The sequence below is a fragment of the Castor canadensis genome, chromosome 7 (assembly GCF_047511655.1).
Source record: "Castor canadensis chromosome 7, mCasCan1.hap1v2, whole genome shotgun sequence".
Taxonomy (NCBI): domain Eukaryota; kingdom Metazoa; phylum Chordata; class Mammalia; order Rodentia; family Castoridae; genus Castor; species Castor canadensis.
Genome location: NC_133392.1, coordinates 99,362,921 through 99,382,470, shown reverse-complemented (window position 1 = coordinate 99,382,470; position 19,550 = coordinate 99,362,921). Strand labels below are relative to the sequence as shown.

At 39.8% G+C, this 19,550-nt stretch overlaps 1 protein-coding gene across 2 annotated transcripts in view; it reads left to right on the top strand.

Moving 5' to 3' along the window:
* Positions 1-1,140: 1,140 nt before the first annotated feature.
* The window catches only part of St6galnac3 (ST6 N-acetylgalactosaminide alpha-2,6-sialyltransferase 3), a 537,916-nt gene continuing 519,506 nt past the window's right edge, over positions 1,141-19,550 (top strand). For both annotated transcript variants that reach the window (XM_074079738.1, XM_074079739.1), the window contains exon 1: positions 1,141-1,313. In XM_074079738.1, coding sequence (XP_073935839.1) covers positions 1,296-1,313 — 18 coding nt within the window. In that variant the 5' untranslated portion in view covers positions 1,141-1,295. The remainder of the gene's footprint in view (positions 1,314-19,550) is intronic.

Genomic DNA, 19,550 nt, shown 5'->3' with positions numbered 1-19,550 from the left:
AATGTATGAATAAAACGACTGAGTTTTCCTGGTTTGCTAAAGACCAAAGTATACAGTCCTGACCAAGGAGTTCTGCATGTGATATATTACTTTCCTTGTTGAAATGACTTCCCTTAAGTTGGCTCTGGCTTGAGAAACAGGCTTTCCTTGTTGATTCAGAGCCTGGTGAAGACTGGTGGAGTGGACCAGGGCATCTTTTCCCAGGTCACCTGCCTCTTAGCTAAAGCTGCCATATGACCCTTTGTTTTAGTTAGAGTTCATGTTGGATTACTGGAAAAGGACCTTCCTGGATTTCTAAGTCTAACAGAAAAACCTTTCTGAATTTCGAGTCTAAATTTATATCTAAATTCGTTATTGAAGTTGTAACAAACTTCTTTTAAATTCTGAAGCCATAGCACGGAAAAGCAAAGTTCTAGGTATGTACACAAGCGCACGCACATACACTTTTATATACATACACAATGTATACCTATGCACAATACACGACATGCAGATATACATTGTCTCTATGCTGCACATTTATGTATATATATTTTGTATAAACAAGCTTGCAGTAGGAAAGAGCAATGATTTATGAAATATATATACATACATTTATTTATGTGTGCATATAATCCATGTATGTATTCACGTAACATATCAGACAGTTCATGGTTTTTTTTTCATTGATATTGGTGCTTGCTGATTAATAGCAAATCAATAGTTTGACATATCCATCGTAGAGTTTTGCAGAGTGAAGGCTCGGCTCTGTCCTTTAACAGCCTGGGGAAAACTTCCGTGCTACTTTCGAAGAATCCTTTGATGGGTCCAAAGCCTGCAGAGGGACTATGCCAAACCTATTTAACTTTTTAAAGTGTGAAGTATCTGCTAGGAGTTCTCTGATGTGTGAAAGGAGACCGAAGCGAGAAGAAAAGGCTGCTTTTCGTTCCCAGCGGGACCCAGATCACTGCCTGCTGCAGAGATTACTTTGCATACCGTGAACCACACAACGTTTACAGAAAAGGAAAGAAGTGGCAAGGACCGAGCAGCTGCCGCTGGCGCCAGCGCCGGGGACGGCACGTGACCTGGGGGCGGGGCCGAGCGGGCCGCTGGCCAGTGGCGGAGGCCGGGGGCGGGCCCGAGGCTCGGGGGCGGGGCCTGGGGCCGCGCAGCTCGCGCCGCGGTCCCCTTATTTGGATTTGCGGGAATGTGGACTGGAGTGGTCCTGCCGCGGTACCAGTCTCCAGCCTGCCGCCAAGTCTGCCCCTGATCCAGGCGCGCCCGCTGCTCGGTGGCAGGAGCGCCGGCGGAGCGCCATGGCCTGCATCCTGAAGGTAACGACTCGGATCTGTGGCTCGGACGCGTGGTTGGCCAGCCCTTGCTGCTAAGAGGCACCGAGTCAGCCGCGGTCCCACCGCATCCTCATCTCAGTTGTCTTTTCCTGGCATTGATTTTCTTTTTGTTCCTTTGGCAAATGCATATGGAGGGAGATTCTGAAACATGCAGCTGGCACGGCTTCTTTTCCCACCATTCCTGCCTGCTCGCGCCTGCATTGAAAGAGCTGCAGACTGTTGGCTCCATGGGAGAGCAGGGCTGTGTGCCGAATAATGGGGATGGCAGGAGAGGAGGGGTGTTCCCCCAGTCCCGAGGCTCTGTTGAGCCTGAGGCCTTTCAGGGGCCACTGGGGAGGAGTGCCTGGGCTGGTGATGAGGGCCATAGCGCCTTGAAGGGGGCTGGGGGAGGAGACTAAGGGGAGTTTTAGTGAGCATTTGATAAGGCAAAGACAAAAACTTCTGGGTTTACAGGTAGTCCCTTAGGAATGAGTTTTCTGTGAGATCTGCTAGCCTTTCATGACATTAGCTGTACTTTGGAAAAGTTCACAGGGAGATGCATTAATTGGTAGAGAACCTTGGACCGCCTTTGTATTATAAATTTGGACAGACAACACGATTTTACACCTAAAGTCCACTCCGCCACCTCCTTTTTTGTTGAGGTCTTTCTCAAGTCTAGGTTCTTTGCTTGCACTGAGTATCCTTCCGGGTTCATAGACTTGTCCTTTTAGGTTGGAGGGCCTTCCTTGAGAATAACTTTCCATCCCACTGGGAAAGTATACTCTTAACCCCGTTTTTTCTGCCCTACTGTTCTACAAGTGCCTAACCTGACTGCATGGATAAAAACCACTCACAGCAGGAAGGTTTCCTGGACCTTAACTGGAGAATGCAAAGGCCTATTTGATCCCAGCTTGGGGGAAGCTGTGAGTGACAAATGAAAACATCAGAAAACGATTTTTTGATTTTTTTTTGTGTTATTGTAAAATAGCATTTTGTTTCTCAGTAGGATGGCTTGAAGCCATCTATTGCTGTTTTAGTTACTTGAATCATCTTACCACGTGCCTTGGCATTAATAATGCAAATAAGAAATGAGTCCAGTAGACTATGATACCCTTTCTTGGGAGTAAAGGAGTTCAAACATTTCCTGTGATTTTTCTGAACTTCTTCTGTGTCAGAACACTTTCTGGTACATAACAAATGTTAGCAAAATCAAAAGTAAGTAATATATTGCTTTTACAATATGGGATTTTTAACCTCAAGACTCTTAGCACAAGTACTAAAATGTAAATATGAGGCATTATTTCTATTTTTATTGTGTTATTTGCTGAAAGGGAAATTGAGACACATGAAACTTGCTGTTGGTCATCTTCTTTTGGTTTTTCCCCTGCCTCATTCTGCACATGTTCCAAACATCTCTTTTTTGGGGGAGGGGTGCTGGGGATTGAACCCAGGGTCTCACACTTGCTAAGCATACATTTACCACTGAGCTATATCCCCAGCCCCCTGCAAACATCTTTAGTGCACATCCCAAGTTACACATGAGTCTGATCTAACCTTGCACTCGTAGCACCTCACATTGACCTCAGACATTTGGGGGCATAGCCAAGCCTTCCTTATCCTTCCCCAAAAGTAATCAGTGTTGCAGATGGTTGTACTGCAAAAATCAGACTTTAGTTGCAGAAAGACATTAGTCTCTTGCCACCTCTGTGACCTTGGACAAATTACTTAAATGCCTGTGAGTCTTGGTTTCCTTCAGGTAAGATCAAAGTTGCTGGGGCGGGGGGGGGACATAAGATAGGGTGTGGTAAGTACTGTGCGGCACAACATTTAACATGTGCCATTTTTCCTGACATAATAACAACTGTTGGCTAGTTAGTACTTACCATATTCTCAGTCTGTTTATTTAACATAACTTTTAAACCCTGAATGGTAAATAGCTTTGTTTCCAAACCATTTTATAGATGAGGAAGATCAGGGTTCTGAGTTTGTGTTTTGGGGTACACAGGGTTAAGGACAGAACGAACCTGGATTCAAGTGCAGATCTTCCAGCTTTCCTTATACTTTAAAGCTGTTCCCTGTACTTTCTCAGAAGATGACTCTCTAACTCCTAATACCATTCAGTTTTTACCACTCTTGAGCAAAAAGACACCTCTGTGTGTGACAGTCTAGATGATCCAAGATGGGTTGTTTCCTCATGTTGTCTTTCAAAGGCTACACACATGATGGAGAATAACATGAAGGTTTCAGTCAGAAGGCCTGAGTTCAGTGCAAGCTTGGCTTCTTGCATTTGATCTTAGACAGTCTCTTCAACTTGGAGTCTCTCTTTTCCCAAGTTGTAGAACAGTATACAGTTATATTTATTTACAGTTATAACTATTTCTCAACAGGGTTGTAGTGAGGGTAAAACAATGGACACCTTTTTTGTTTGTTTTTAATGAAACATTTTCTGCCGTATGCTGGCCCTAGATAGGTGTTAGCATCTGGAGGAGGAAAGAATTTCCTCTTTTCTCTTAGCTTCTGTGCCTGGGCTTGATAATAGAAGCTGACAAAACAAACAAACAAACAAAAAGAAGCAAAACAAAACAAAAAAACTGGACAAACAGGGGAAGAGCATACAGTTTTTGTTTGATGCTAATGTTTTTATGTGTATAAAGAGGAGTTCAAAGAATGTAAGAAATGCAGAGCCAAAGAATGGGATAGGCCTGAGGGCTTATATACCATTTTAAACAAAGAATAATAAACTGTGGGGATATGATAAGACACATGAAAAAGTCAGGGCTCCAGGTAGTAGATTGTAGGAAAGTGACTGGGAAACATATAGGGGGAAACTAATGAGGATATATATATATACATACACACAAAAGTATGTTTGTTTGAACAGATTTATCTTGGTGCTGACCCTTACCTTTGATGATCAAGGTGTTTTCCCTGCCTAGTATAGAGAAGACAAGTTTCTCATGGAAAATTTTATGCCCTGCTTTTAGGTAGAAAGGGAGAGGCTGGAGGGTACTTTTTGCCTTTACTTTTTCTTAGTTGCCTTCAACTCAAAATAATGAGTACTCCAAAGTGGATTATTTGAGATGTCATGGTCTAATTTCCTTCATATCACAGGATATGTAAGCTCTTTACCCCATTTTCAAATGAATGCTTATGTTTCAGTGTGAAGAATAAAATAGCAAAGGTCTCTGGAAGAGTGGAGGGAAAGAGCAAAGAACGCTTTACTCAAGGCAGCTTCCTGCTGCTGCTGATGGAGCTACCTAGGGTTTTCTGTGATGGAGCTTAGGTTTTAGTGAGATAACTGTTGAGGCAGTGTCAACTTTTTCTGTGGTTGAAGACTTTGATTTCTTTACAGATTCTTGAAGTAGATTATGCTGCGCATTTTTACATATGAGAAAACTGAGACACAGAGATGCGGATTAACGTGTCCTTATTACCTGAATAGTGACTCGAATGATGACATCTATGGGTAGCTAAGAGGAGAGGCTTATACCCCAGTAACTAATGTTGGTCTTTTAGGGAATATGGACCTGCGGAGGGTCAATTCTGCTCATTTGCAGGACTGCTTCTCATAACAGAGTTATAGTCACCTCACAATCATTTAATTATGGGAAACATGCCCATTCCACATTGCATTAGCAGGAAGCTAAGAATATATGGGGTTTAGTTACATCTCTGCTACTTACTAGTTGTAGAACCACAACGAGTTTTTTGATTTCACCCCCAGTTTCCAATGGGTTATTGTAGAGGTTAAGTGAGAATAGCTAAATATTTGTTATATCGCAGAAATCAAAAACAGTTTAGCTCCAAATCTCGGTAGGTCATTTCTTGCCATGCTCCTTGGTTAGGCAGCTCTTCTTAGTGAACAGTCAACTCAAGGAATAGTGGCTTGAAGTCCTTTTTACCAAGTGACTCTGAGGTCAAAATTCTCATCTCGGCTACTCCAGCAAAGACAAGAGTGTGGGGACGATCTCATGGAGTGTGTAAAAGTCTTTACAATTTGATAGACCAGAAAAATATCTGGTTTAATTTATAGTTATTTATTAGTGAAGTTAAGCTTTCAAATTTATATTAGGCATTTGTCTTTCTTCTGTTTTAAATTATAGATACTTTATAGTTTTGTGTAATAAGAGGTTTGTTTTCTTTTATGATATCAACCTTTGGTCAGCAAGTACTTTTTGAGCATAGTGTCTTGTACAATTTTGATACTTAACAAATAGTTGATGAATTGTATTGAATTGTATATTCAATATGGAAATGGACACTGAGTGAACATGTGGACACAGACATTTGGGAGTAATTTCTGCCTTAAAAGAGATCATGACTTAGTCAGGTTCATGAGTCAATGAACATGAAGCAGTTAAAAGATAATGCAATAGATCCTTGATATTTTGTTTAGTCATTTGTCCTTATAAATTTATCTTGACTGATGGCAAATTGGATGAATGTTGATATCAAGTTATAAACTTACTATCTTCTCATTTACTCTTCCTTATCCTGCCCTAGACAAACCTTTCAACATATTGTGGTAGTTCTATCTCAGGAAAAACTCAGATCTGCCTTTTATTCCCCATCCTTCCTCCAAAACCTCATACTTGGTTTGTATTTTCAAACAGCCTCCTTTTCTTGAGGCTTATCACAATTTTGCCCTTCTTCTCCATTATTCTCAGAGTATTGTGCTGTCATGTAATGCTAACATAGTCATGTGTAGCTTTAAATGCTTATCTCGGCCTCAAACCTTGTGATAGACCTGTTCAGCATGGCATTGAAGTTCCTGCGGACTCTGGTGTCTGTCCACACAGCTGACTTCACCACCTACTTACTAAGCTCCTCCTTTCACAATCTGGGCTTTGTGCATAGGAACTGAGAACTGGACTCTGAGGACAGATCAACTTGTTCTGGTTCTGATATCACTAAGTCTCAATTTCCTTATTTATGAAATGGAGCAAAAATAGTGCCCACAGGAATAAAAGAGCTAATTTCTATAAAACAGGATCTGACATATATTAAATCCTCAATTATTATGAACTGTTAGTTCATACTGTTTTCTCTGCCAGAAATTCTCTCTGCTATCATTTTTCCTCCACTGACAAAAGTTACGCACATCTTTCAGGGTTGCATCTGCAGTGAAAGACTTCCTTCCTCTGTGTTCCTGTGGTCTTAGTTCTTATCTCTGCAACAGCACATATTGCCTTGTCCTGTCAGGGATCTGCTTACATACCTAACTCTTTTGTTTGACTGTGAACACATAGGGGACTGGTCACTGAGCATCTGCAAATGAGTGTTATTTTTATCTTAAGCAGTATGACAGACTCATAGGCAAATGGTTAAATTAGTAATTGAAAGTACGCCAAGCACTTTGAAAGGTGGACCTGGAGGTGTGGGAGTGTTTGGGAGGGGTGGTTGTAGTTGCTCAGTTGACTCTTAATTGAGGAAAGAATTTGAATTTGCTTGGCTAACTTTTAGTAAGGGGTCTCTAATGGTTTGTTCAATATATAGTGGTGTTACTCATTTTTTTTCTCAGATGCCAGTTACAGAAATGAGCTTAACCTATCTTCTGTAAGCAACTTCATGGATGTAGCATGGATTTTGCACCCTAATGTATAGCAAGCAACTTAGAGTTTCTATCAATTAGCTTGCTTCTTAAATTCTCACCATCTTTCTTGCTACTATTTCTTCCTATTATTTTCCTTATAGAAAATCTGGAGCTAATTTCAAATCTGGCTGGAGGGAGGGGAAACAGAACTAAACTGTAAGGAAGTAAAAGAGGGGACAGGTAGGAACAGCTTAACTTTCATTATGATCATTTTTTCCCCCAGATTAACAGAAACAAAGTCAAAACCAAAAACACCCATGGCCAAGTGATAGTGTGGTTCTCAAACTATGCAGCCACAGAGCATTTGAAAATTATATAGCTTCACTGAGTATGGAATGTCACATACTTCCCAGGTACACAGATTGTAAATGTGAAACTCTAGGAAAAAAAAAGTCCACCACATAAGTAAGACAAGGCACTTCGTCTAATCCATTTGCAGTGGATTTCTAACTGCTGTCCAGGAAATGCTGATGTCTCAGGAGCTGCCTGGTCTGTTTTGGTGACTGAGCAGATGTTTTTGCTATGTATATTAGCATACTTCGAGGGTGAGTGGCTTATGTAAAAGCAGTGCTTTTTGGATGAATGATAGCAATGGTAGTGATAGTTACTGTTCATTAAACAACTGGAGTACTTGGAGTGGGTTCTGGGCTAAGGAAAATTATATTGCAAATCAAGACACTGACGTTCAGGAAAACTAAGTAACTCATCCCAGTTTCCATGAGAGGTGGAGGTGAAGTTGACCCTGACTTCCTGTGGTTGTGTAGAATGTACTTTACCTTCATTGTTGATGAAGTCAATGTTTGTAGGGCCCTTGAGTTTTTTTCAGCATCTTCTACCCCAGGCAATACATAATACAGACAGCTTCTGAACATTTGCCTAGTAGAGACCATTTTACACTGTGTTGTTTTTATTCTCACCTTGAAGTTTCCTTTGTGACAGAGGAACTAGAAGGGTCAGAGAGTTTAGGAGATAACAAAGTTTTAATTCTGTGTCTAGTGATGAATAGCCCTTTGACTCTGGGAAAGTCATGTGAATCCTTGCTTTTAGGACCCACATGTGCTGTCAATTTGAGCATGGAAGTGAAGGAGAGGGGGTAGGGGTGAAGGAGATGGGGTGGGAGTGAGGGAGACTGGGTGATACAGAATTGGATTTGAATCAGGTTCCTCCAAGACTTTGGGAAGAAGTCCCCCCCATTTTTTTGTATTTTAAAAAAATTTAAATCCATTTTCTTAGGGAGCCCACAAATTATATCAACTTCAGTCTCTTTAACCTGAATCTACTTGAGGTAGTGTTGGAAAACCAAAAGAGAATTTTCATAAATGCACTGTGCAAATCAGAATGTGCTGTACACATCTGAAGTGCAAATAGCAAACTCACTATTAGTATTATTAATAATGATAAGAGCTGGAATCAGAAAAACCTATTGTGAGGCTGGTGGAAGAAAGAAGGGGTTTAGATCTGAAGAGAATAGAGAAAGCCTACTAGTGACTTCCAAAGTTATAAAATCTCTCTATGGGAAAAATTTCTGTTTGTGAGAATTTAAGACAGATTTGTGCCTGAAGCTAGGCATTGGAGGAGTTCTTTTTTGTTTCCTGACTTGAGGGTAAAGTGGAAAAAGGCATATCTCTAATTGGAGAGAAAGATTTACAAGTGCTACCATGATCCCATTACTGAAAGCTGCAGTTACCTCCAATCCTGGGTATTAAAGAGCTCATTATTCAGGTTATGGATTATCTAGACCTGTTTGTCTCCAGCCATTCTGATATATACCGTTTATGTATTTGACTGCCAATTAGCATCTCCACCTAAGCAGAGAAAGGAAGAGGGCTAGCCATCAAATTGGTTAATTCCTCTCCTTGTTAGCAGCTCTCTAAAGGTTTGTCAGCAAGAAAGTGCATTCACTATTGCTGTCTCTGTGTTCAAGAGCTGAGAGTGGGCTCTGGTTCTGATTTTAAACAGATTGAAAGTAACGAAGTCAGAGTCTTTGGCCTAAGACCTCAAGAGACTTCAATAAAGAACAGTCTGGGGGTAGGTAACATTCTTTGAGAGACCCTTTGCCCCATACTCCATATCTCCAGCCACTCTTTCATTTCCTGTGTGATGTGGAGGAGTGGAGGCTCACAACATCTGGTTCTTGGGAGAGTGGGAGAGAGTTAACTCCTAAAGAGATTGTCTTGTTAAGGTCTGTGTGAATGCTAATAATACTGTAACACTGACTGAATGCTTACATGTACTGTGGTGGAGCTTTGTATTTGTGGATTACTGCACTTAATCTTTACAAGCTCATAAGGTAAGTAAAGAGGAGTCCTGTCCTGGCATCATTCTAGTATTTGTGTAAAAACTAGTGTTTGTGTGTGTCTCAGTGTATACATATAAATATGAATATGCATTCATATTCATCCACTCATATCTTAATATTTACTCAGATTTGAGAACTGTTTCATGAAAAATCCTTTTTTGGAAAAGACTTCCCTCCAATTTCAAAGGTTGTTTTGTTTCCTAGTGAATTTATTACTTGTGCATTCACCAGACGCAAAAAATAAAAATTTCTTTGATCAGTTATGAAACTATATTTGAGTCTTGCTCTGTGAAGATTATGATCACATGGGAACTGGAAGTCAAATATGTATGTCCTGAGTTGGGAATGAGTCATGCTTTGGGATTAAAGTCTGGTTTTGGAGTTCATCATAGATTTTAAGAACTGTAATGAGCAAATAACTATTCTGAGATGATTCCTTTCCTTGGATCAAGTAGGGCTTGTACCTGAGAATAGCAGAGCTAAGGTCTTGTTTGATGCCTGCTTGGTCTGTCATGAAAGAGAAAGTGCAAGTGTCTCTGTGAAGGATTTGCCTTATCAATCAGGGAGAAGAGCAGCTGTTGTTTAGGGTATGGGCATTGGGAAGACCATGAGGTACAGAGGTCAGAGCTGGACTGATCTGAAGTCTGTTTAAGCTTACTGAAGGATATGAGAAAACAATAATTCCTGTATTGAATGCTCTGTAGCAGAGCTGATAATCAGGAATATATTGTAGCCACTTTGGCAGATATACATTTCCTTCTCTCTTTTCTTTTTTACTCCCTCCTTCTTTCCTTCCTTTCTTGTCTTTTTTTTTTTTGCCAAGGTTTTAAGGTCTTGCAGTGTTGCCCACACTATCCTTGAACTCTCAATATTCCTGCCTTAGTCTCCTGAGTGCAGGGATTATAAGTGAATACCACTATACCTGGTACCAGCTATACATTTTCTATTAGGAAAAAATGTAGATTTTACTTCAATAATATATTTTATTTAACCCAATATATCCCAAATGTCATGTCAATATACAATTAATATAAAATTATTTATGAAATATTTACATCCCTTTTTATAAGAAGTCCTCAAAATTTGTTGTATATTTTACAGTCACCACATCTCTCAATTCAGATGCTAAATTTTTATGAGAAATACTTGGTCTATATTTAGATTTTCTGATTTAAAGTTAAAAAGTGAATTTACAGATCCAAATTCCTTCACATGTGTTTAAACATTCCCAATAATCAAATGGAGTATCAGTATTTGGATATAAATAATTAAAATGAAATTAAACAAAAGTATGATTCCTTAGTTGTACCAGGCAGATTAGATGTTTAGTAGGCATACGTGGTTAGTAACTACTGTATCAGGCAACATGTTCTCTTAGATATCCATCCTCACTATCAGAAGGGACCACTAAACTCAGACAATGAGAGTAATGCACAGGCAGAGGGAATGGACTGCTCCCCTGGAATCAGAAGGGAAAACACATCTGTGGTTAGATTCTTAGAGGTCAAAGGAAAGCAAATGATAAGTCATGAGTGCTTGACCCAGGGGCATAGTTGAGCCTTTGATGAGCCCTTGAAGTCTCATCTGAAAATGGGGTCCTAGGTTTCTTCATATCCTGGTCCCAATACCCTCAGCTCCCAGATGTTGTACAGCTGTGAATTCTCCTGAGGGATGCTGCTTTGTGGGATGTGTGTGTTGGCTATTTGGTCTCAGTGTGGTAGTGGGAACTCCTGGAGACTTTGAGGTCAAAGGCAGACCTTACACACTTTTATTTGAGTTGTTTCCTGCTCCAGGAGGGTAGTGCACATATGGGAACAATTTAGATGTCCAGAATAAACCATGTCTTTTTTTAGGTCCAGAGAGTAAGGTCCTTTGTAAAATTTGCTTATTTTTCACTGTGCATTTGTATCTATGAATTCAGCAGTATGCTTATAGATACATGTTGTGCTTAGAGCAAATCGGTATGTAAACCTGCAATCTGTTTTGCTTACACTTTTGCATTGTATTTCTGCTCTGTGTCAACTACTTTTCCTATATCATAGAATACTAGAGTTTTTAATGAGTGAACATTTCACTATAACAAGGACAGTAGTTTCTATTTGCTAAATGCTTTCTCTGCCAGGCAGCTTATCAGATATTTGCCTTAGAACAAGCTGTTAGACTGGGCAGTGTTACTTTCATCTGACAGAGAAGGAAACTGGTTCATTCATATAGCTTAATAATGGTTCTGACACGAGAGTCTGGACATGTCTGGTTTGAGAATAATAGACCAGGATTAGTAAACTGCAGCTCCTGAGGCAAATCTGGTATTTGTATTTTCAAATGACTGAAAAAACCAAGATAAGTACAAGATTTCATGATTCCAAAAATGATATGATATTCAGATTTTGTGATCAAACTAGTTTTATTGGAACATAGCTTCATCTATTCATTTTCTAGTGCCTAGTATGCTTCATGTCACGGAGGCATAGTTGAGAAGTTGCAGTGGGGGACTGCATAGCTTGCAAAATCAATGATAATATCTATATTTTTATGGATTAAGTTTGCCAACCTTGGGTTGGACTGCTCAGTTCTTTCAGTCCTGTAAGAATCAAGGTCAAAGGCAATGTGATTCTCCCATGTATGACCAGCACTAGCTCTAGTGCCTTGCACGATGAATATTGAGGATATTTACTGAGCATGAGTCACTCATTCTTTATGGAAGAAGAGACTGAAACTTAGAGAACAAAAACCTCCCCAAAGTCACATACTGGGGGTGGAATTCAGACCCAAAGAGATATCTTATCTCCTAAGAGATAAAGTTGACCACAGCTCTGCTCCACTTGAGTATTAAGACTCCCTTGGAGGGTTTAGTATACTAGAGACAGCTAGGACAAACGCCCAGAATTTCTGAATGTCTGGTATAGGGCCCAAGCATTAGTATTTGTAGCAGCTCTTTAGGTGGTGCTGAGGTTGCCCATCCTTAGACTGCTCTTTGGGTATCATACTACATCCAGTTCAAGAAATAGTTGTTGAATTATGGAAGCTACACGCAGGGATTCAAATTCATCCATCCAAAATTGACCAGAAATTTAGGTCAATTTAGAAATTTAAGTTCAGCACATTCTAATAAACTGTTTAGGCATTCTAATCATTTGATTTCTGCCTCCATAGTTCTCTTAAAATCCTAAGCTTTCTGATAATATGGGGCTGAGGCTGCAAGCATGTTGAAATGTTTTGCCCCAGAAGCAAGTGGCTGGGACAAAAGTTAACCTCTTTCTGGTGACATCACTTGTCTGTTTCTGGAAAATCAGTTTATGATGAATATAATCCAAGGAATTTAGTTTCTGCTGACTGTATGTCAAATCCTTTCTCACTCTGTGGCCCCCCTCCAGAAAATTAGGGGTGCAAGAAACAGCTTCTGTAGTCAAGTTGTGCTAGCTTTGCTCATAAAAGTTAATGCCCTAGTGCAGAGTTCACTATCTTAATTATTGGTCGAGCCAGTCTGATATTTAAAAAGTCATTATCTAAGGATTAGGAACCGGGAAAGCGAGCACTGGTGAAAGAGGATAGCGTTTTATTTTTCATGTTGATGATTCATAGCCTTGTTTGGGATTTTAATAAGTAGCAAAAGCATTGGAAACTGCTGATTTAATCTCTTCATTTAAGCTCTGATTGGTGTAAAGAAGGAAATAGATCTGTAAAGTTTTCCCTTTTGCTTCTTCCTGGCTCTCTATTTCTATGCCTTCATCTATTGTGCAGCCGTTTTCCTGATTAAGCCCCTTTCATCTCTGGCTCCATGCCTCTTCCCGATACAAATGTCATAGGGATCATTAGCTAATATGTCTAAAGAATGGTCATCTCAGCCCCAGAGCAGGGAAGCTTGTAGAACTCTATTATCAGGCAGATAAAATCCCAGGATGTAGGCTATTCCATTAGGAATTCTCTGGGTGAATCATTTGTATGTCTGGTGTTCATGGCAGGCCCACTGGTGTTATCTCTTACATCTTTTCCATGGTTTAGAGGCTGACTTTACTACTCCTTGTGTTTGTCTTTTATTCTGACATTCTCAACCCTGTAGCCCTTCCTTTCTCCCTGTTTCCAGGAGAAAATTCATTCCCCAGAGGCAGCAAGTACTGAACCATTGCCACCTTATGGCTGAAGCCTTATTTATTTGTTTGTTTGTTTATTTATTTTCTATTCTTATAGCAGGGCGTAAAACAACCTCTCTCACTGACCATATTGTGTGTCGATTACTTATTTGTTCTGTGACTGATTTGATGTCTATTTAATTCTGTCATGTTGCTTAACTTAGCAGCCTGGTTAATGACTTGATCTGGGCCAGGCTTTCTGTATGTGATTTTTAGCCCATTGATGACTTCAGATTGTTGTTTGCTTGTTTTTCTTCTCATTCACCTTTGACCCAGGATATTACAAACTTATTAGAAGAAATGGCATCCAAACTTATGCCACTTTAGGTTTCTCTATGAGAGAAATTGAAATTTCTCTCTATCTATCTTATCTGCTGAAAGGTTCTGTGCTTGGCCTTTTTCCCCCTACTTATCTTCAGCAAATCGAGATGTGTGAAAGGAAACTTATTTATTAAGCTTTCGGTGAGAGTCCTAGTACTGTAGATGGGTGGGGTGGGGGAGCAGTGGAGAGAATGAAGATAAATAGAAGACCTAATTCTTCCTAATTCCTTCCTGAATGAAGTGTACTGATACAGTACATTTACTAAATGCTTACATGTGCTGTGTTGGGGGTTTGTATTTACACATTACCTCCCTTAATCTTTATAACCTTGTAAGGTGGATCCTATTGTAAATTTCCATATAGGTGAGAAATTGAGGCTTAGAGAGGTTAGTTTCCCCAAGGTTGTATTCCTACTAAAAGACAGCTGAAGATTGGAATCCAGGTGTTGACTGAAGAAAATACATTTAATAGAACATACTTTTAAGCTCATAGACAAACCATTTGTAGCTTGCCCACAATAAAATAATAACTTTAATAATATAACATCAGCAGACATTTTCTGGACACCTAGTATATGGTAGGTACTGTATTTAAGGCACACACATGATTGCTTTTAATATTAAATAATTTGTTACAAAAGTACTATGTCATATTTATTTTATCTGTTAGTACACTGAGGCATGGAGAAAACTAAAATTCTTGGTCTGCCATCCCATGGTAAGTTGGAAACCTGTGGGGCCACACTATTTTTATAATTTTTCTTGCTAACATTTACTACATGCAGTAAGGGCTAGGTATCATTCTCAGCCCTTGATACTTGTTAATTCATTTATACCCACTTTACATGTAAGCAAACTGAGGTCCAGAATGGTCAAGATCATAAAAGCTATTCTGTGGCAGTGATGAGATTTGAGCCTAGGCAGTTTAGCCCCAGGAGTCTATTCATATGACTATTAGCCTTGTTTTCCTTTCTTTTATTATCTTTCATTTTTCCCCTTCCATTTTGGTGGTCTGCCTGCTAGCACAGCGAATCACTTAGGACTTTTGAAATCCATTCCAGTATCAAATCAGCTTACTTCAAAGGAGCTTACAGAAATAAAAATGATGGCTTGAGGGCTGGCAGAGTGGCTCAAGTGGTAGAGCACCTGCTTAGCAAATGTGAGACCCTGAGTTCAAACCTCAGTACCACCAAGAAAAAGAAAAGATGGCTTAAGTTTTGACAAAATAAACTGAATTTAAATCTGTAGAAGCTTTTAAAGAATGTCTTTAAAGAGTTTCAAATTAGTTCACAATTAGGAAGATTCACTTAAGTCCCATCAGACATGGTGGAATTAATTTCCTTGCAGAGGTGGTGTTTGAACTTGAGCCTATCATTCTGACTGGGTGGGGGCATGCCAGGCAGTTTTCCTGCTGGCCCAACTTTCATTTGTCCCCTTCATTACCATATAATGTCACCGAATAACCAGAGTGATCTTTTAAAAGGTAAATAAAATCAGGACAGTTCCTTCTTTAAACCTTCTGGTGACTTTCTATTTCACTTTGGACAGACTCTGAATGCCTTTCTGTGGTGTACGGTGCTCACGGTCTTGCTTTTAGATCTCAGCTTCCGTCCCTTGGTTCCTGACTTACTTTCCCTCCATCCAGTTCTGGCCATTTCAAGTTCCTTCCTGCTCCTGAGCATTTAAGATGCTGCTCTGCTGCCTGCTACGCATGGCTCCCAGATTCTCCCAAGGCTGTTTCTTCCCACCTTTTGAGCCCCAATGTGTAATTTACTTTGCTTGTTATTTTAATGAAATAGATCTCTTCCTAATCAAGAATAGGCAATCCTTATTTCACTTCCCTCTTTATTAGTGTTCATCCTTATTAGTGTTCATAGCATTTTCTTGAAATACGATCACATGTATATTTAGCTATTAGCCCAAAGATTAAAAGAGCAGAGTTCATAGCTGTTTTTGTTCATCACTGTGTACCTACTATTTAGCACAGTGCAATCAACAAATAAGGGACAGATGGAATGAATTAATTTTAGGAAAAAGAATAGCATGTGTAACGATATGGTGGCATGAATGATGTTTTGGGAAACAGTGAAAAGTTGTGGCTGGCTGGCATTGAACTTGTTTGGAGAGCTGGAAGAGATGATCCAGCTGGGGGCAGATCCTGAAGGGTCATGTAGGTTCTGTCTAGAATTTATCCCCTAGACATCAGGATTCACTAATGTTTTTTAAATTGGTAGAAGTGTTGAGCCAGAAGAACACTCTATTGTCTTACTGTCTTTTCAAGTATCCAGAGTCACTGGGTTGACTCTGGTCATCATCCTTTGCATATGGAAATTACTTATCCCAATTATGATTTCACTACAATGATTATACAAGCAGAATTTCAAACAGAACATTGTTTAAATTTCAGAACACTGAAAAATACTATGTGCCAAAGATTTAAGTGTGCTTGTTTATGTGTATCAAATTGGGCAAACCAGTGATAAAATGAACCTAAACATTTTATACAAATTAGTTATTATTCAGGTTGTTGAATATCCCATTTAATGTAGGGAATCCTAACTTTGGACATTATTTGTTGGGTCAGCTTGGTGAGACGTTGTACTAGGCTGTCTTGGTAGAGCTGACTCTTCCATTCAGTTGATAGCACTACTTTTAAGGAGGATGGGTGTGTGTGTGTGGGGGGGGGGGAACACTACTGTCCTCAAGGTCACCACATAGCTACCAACTGTCTTTGAGCCCTGCCTTCTCAGGACAACATTATTGTCCTGCAGGAGCTACTATTTGTTAGTTACCTTCTATGTAGCAGGTGAACTAACCATCTTACGTTATAGAGGTAAAATAGCTTTCCTTTGAGGTACATTATTCCCCATTTTATTTTAAAAGTGCAGAAAATCAGACTCTTGGAAGTTAGGTAGTTCTCTTAAGGAAGTGGTGGTACATCCAGGGACTCAAATTCAGATTTGCTTTAACCATCTGCTGCTGTACCTCTGTAGGGAGGAGCATCACACAGCGCTATGGAGATGGACTAAGTATTGATACCTGTTGAAGAAACTTGTGGAAATAATTTTGATCTGAGGTTTATAAATTGAATTTAAAAAAATCAATGAAGGCCTTAAACTTGTGTTTAATTTGAAGAACTTTGAGCCTGGATCACACTTAGGACATGAGAAGATCATTTATTTAACTTGCTCAGCTCAGCTTAGCCCCAGAGGGATAGTTTCACCACTGAGCAGACACTTGACCAGCATCTTGGTGGGTAAGCATGAGCTCTCTCAGGCTAACTCTGTGCTTTGGTCACGTACTGGTCTCCCTACCACAACTTCCTCTTCTTTACCCCTCACTCTTGTATCAATTCTTGGCACAGCAGTCAGAAGGAACTTTTAAAATCACAGATGAGAGGACATCATTCTCTCTCTTCACTAGTCAATGGCTTCTCTTTTCCCTTGGAATAAGTTGTAGTCTTTTTCTCATGACCCCACAGCCTACAGGATATGTTGCTTCTCTCCCCACTCCCTGCCAAGGTGTTCACTTAATTCTTATTCTATTTGCTCTAGCTACTGTGGGATCTTTTCAAGTCCTGGACCTGAAACATGACATTTGTAGAAATTAGTGAGTAGTTCTGTATGGCTGGTGTTTAGTCTGAATTCTAGGGCTGGTGGGAAGTTAGGTAGACTATGGAGTTTGAACATGACCTTATAGATAACAGAAGACTGTTGAGACATTTTGAGCAGAAGATTAGTGGTGGAGCCATCAAGCTAGGGAGTAGAATAAGTTGTTGCATCATTGGAGTTTCCAGAGTCCTTTGATTGGCTCTGTTCATTGTCCTTTGTATTTGGAAGTTATTTGTGCCAATTATGGTGGTCTTAGTGATTGCACAGGCAGAATTTCTATCAGAAACCTGTAAATTAAAATATGGCAGGGCCACCTCTCTCCTTGGGTATGGTGCAGCCCAGCATATGTAAGGCACATGTTTCTTGAAATGCAGGAGTTGGGCTGGGGTTTTGTATTGGCCCCAGACCACAGACTGTGTGAGCACACTTCCTCAAGAATGTGTCATTCATAAAGTGAGGATAAGTAAGCCTATTAATCTGTCTGATAGTCCTAATAAAAGTAAATATTCTTGACAAGTGAAGCCATTAATACAGGTTTTGAAATTTCCATTTTGTCAGGAAAATCACAAATTTAAATGTCATCTTTTTATACCCTTGGATTCTTAATGGTTCAGTTGAGGTTCTTTCTGATATGGTGAATTATTAGGCTTGTGATCTTAAATGGTGATTTTTGGGGATTAAGATTTCTCTGGCCTATTCTGCATTGAAATGCTTACTGGTTGTTTCCCATTACTGACTTGGGCTTGGCCCCATGTTTTTGTCCTCAAAGCAACTGTTTACTTAGCAGTAATATGGGCCAATCCTTGATCTACGCACCACATTATATATGTCAGTTAAAGGTTATGAGAATGTTGTGAATCTATTTTTAAATCCCTCTGTGAGCTTAGATTGTTAATGAGGATTCACAGGCTTGGAGAAGTTAATTGCTTGACATCAAGGAGTTGGGGGATCTAGAGCCAAAGAGTCCATCTCAACATCTCAATTCCTTTTTTTTTGGCAGTGCTAGGGTTTAAACTTAAGGATTCATACTTGCTAGGCAGGCATTCTACTTGAACCATATCTCCAGTCTTTTTTTCTGTTTTTTCTGGAGATAGGGTCTTGCTTTTTGCCCAGGCCAGCCTGGACCACGATTCTCCTGTTTGTGCTTACCTTTGTAGTTGGAATGACGGTGTGCACACACCACCACATCCAGCTTTTTCCCATGAAGATGATGTCTCGCAAACTTGTTTTTTGTCCAGTTTGGCCTGGAACTGTGATTATCCTGATCTCAACCTCCCACATAGCTTAGGGTGACAGACAGGTGCATGCCACCATGCCCAGCTATTAGTTGAGATGGAGTCTCCAAAATTTGTGCCCAGGCTGGCCTCTAATCATGATGCTCCCAATATCAACTTACCAAGTAGCTAGGATTACAGGCTTGAGCCACCGACTCCCAGCTCTATCTCAATTCTTACTGACCCCTAAACTTATGTTCTAAATACCAGCCCCACCCAGGACATAAGACCATCATACAGACAGGCCAGGATGGCAGGTATGAACATAGAAAGTGATATCCTTTCTTACAGACATTAAGTAAAAATGTCTCTTAGACCATTATGTCTGAAGCCCATATTTCTTCATTGGGTTTGCTTCCATGATTAGAGACATACTTTCCTTTGCCTAATATATTCTTTTTAGTAAATAGTACAGGCATCAGTGTTTTACAGATTTAATCAGAGTTAAATAAGGAAGTTTGCTACTTAAACATCTTGTGACTAATCCCTTGGTAAATAATTATTTTGTAATTTAATATTATTGCCTTAGTTGTTCTGTTTCATAGCTTGACTTCCAAAAACTAATAATAGCCAAAGCTAACATATTTTAATATGTACCACGTGCACTTTTTCTTTTGTAGTGCTGGGGATTGAACCCAGGACTCCATGTATGCTAGGCAAACACTTTACCATTGAGCCACACCTTCAGCCTCTAAGTACACTTCTAAGCTGTTTTTATGAGAGTCTGAAATCCAATTGGTGCTACTTTTTATATCTATCTGACAGCAGAGGAAACTGAGGCAAGCAATGTTAGATGCAGGGATAGCTTCATAGCATTCAGGGTGTACAGTTGCACAAGACTAGGTGTAAGACTAAAAGGGTCTTATATTTGGCCTAATATTTTGTAATTGCTGTTTTAAAATTATTCATAATTTTGAATGAGGGGCTCTGCATTTTTGTTTTGCACAGGGTCCTTCAAATTATGTCACTGATCTGCCTCTGTGAGTTGTCCACGCTCACTCAGCCTTGAGCA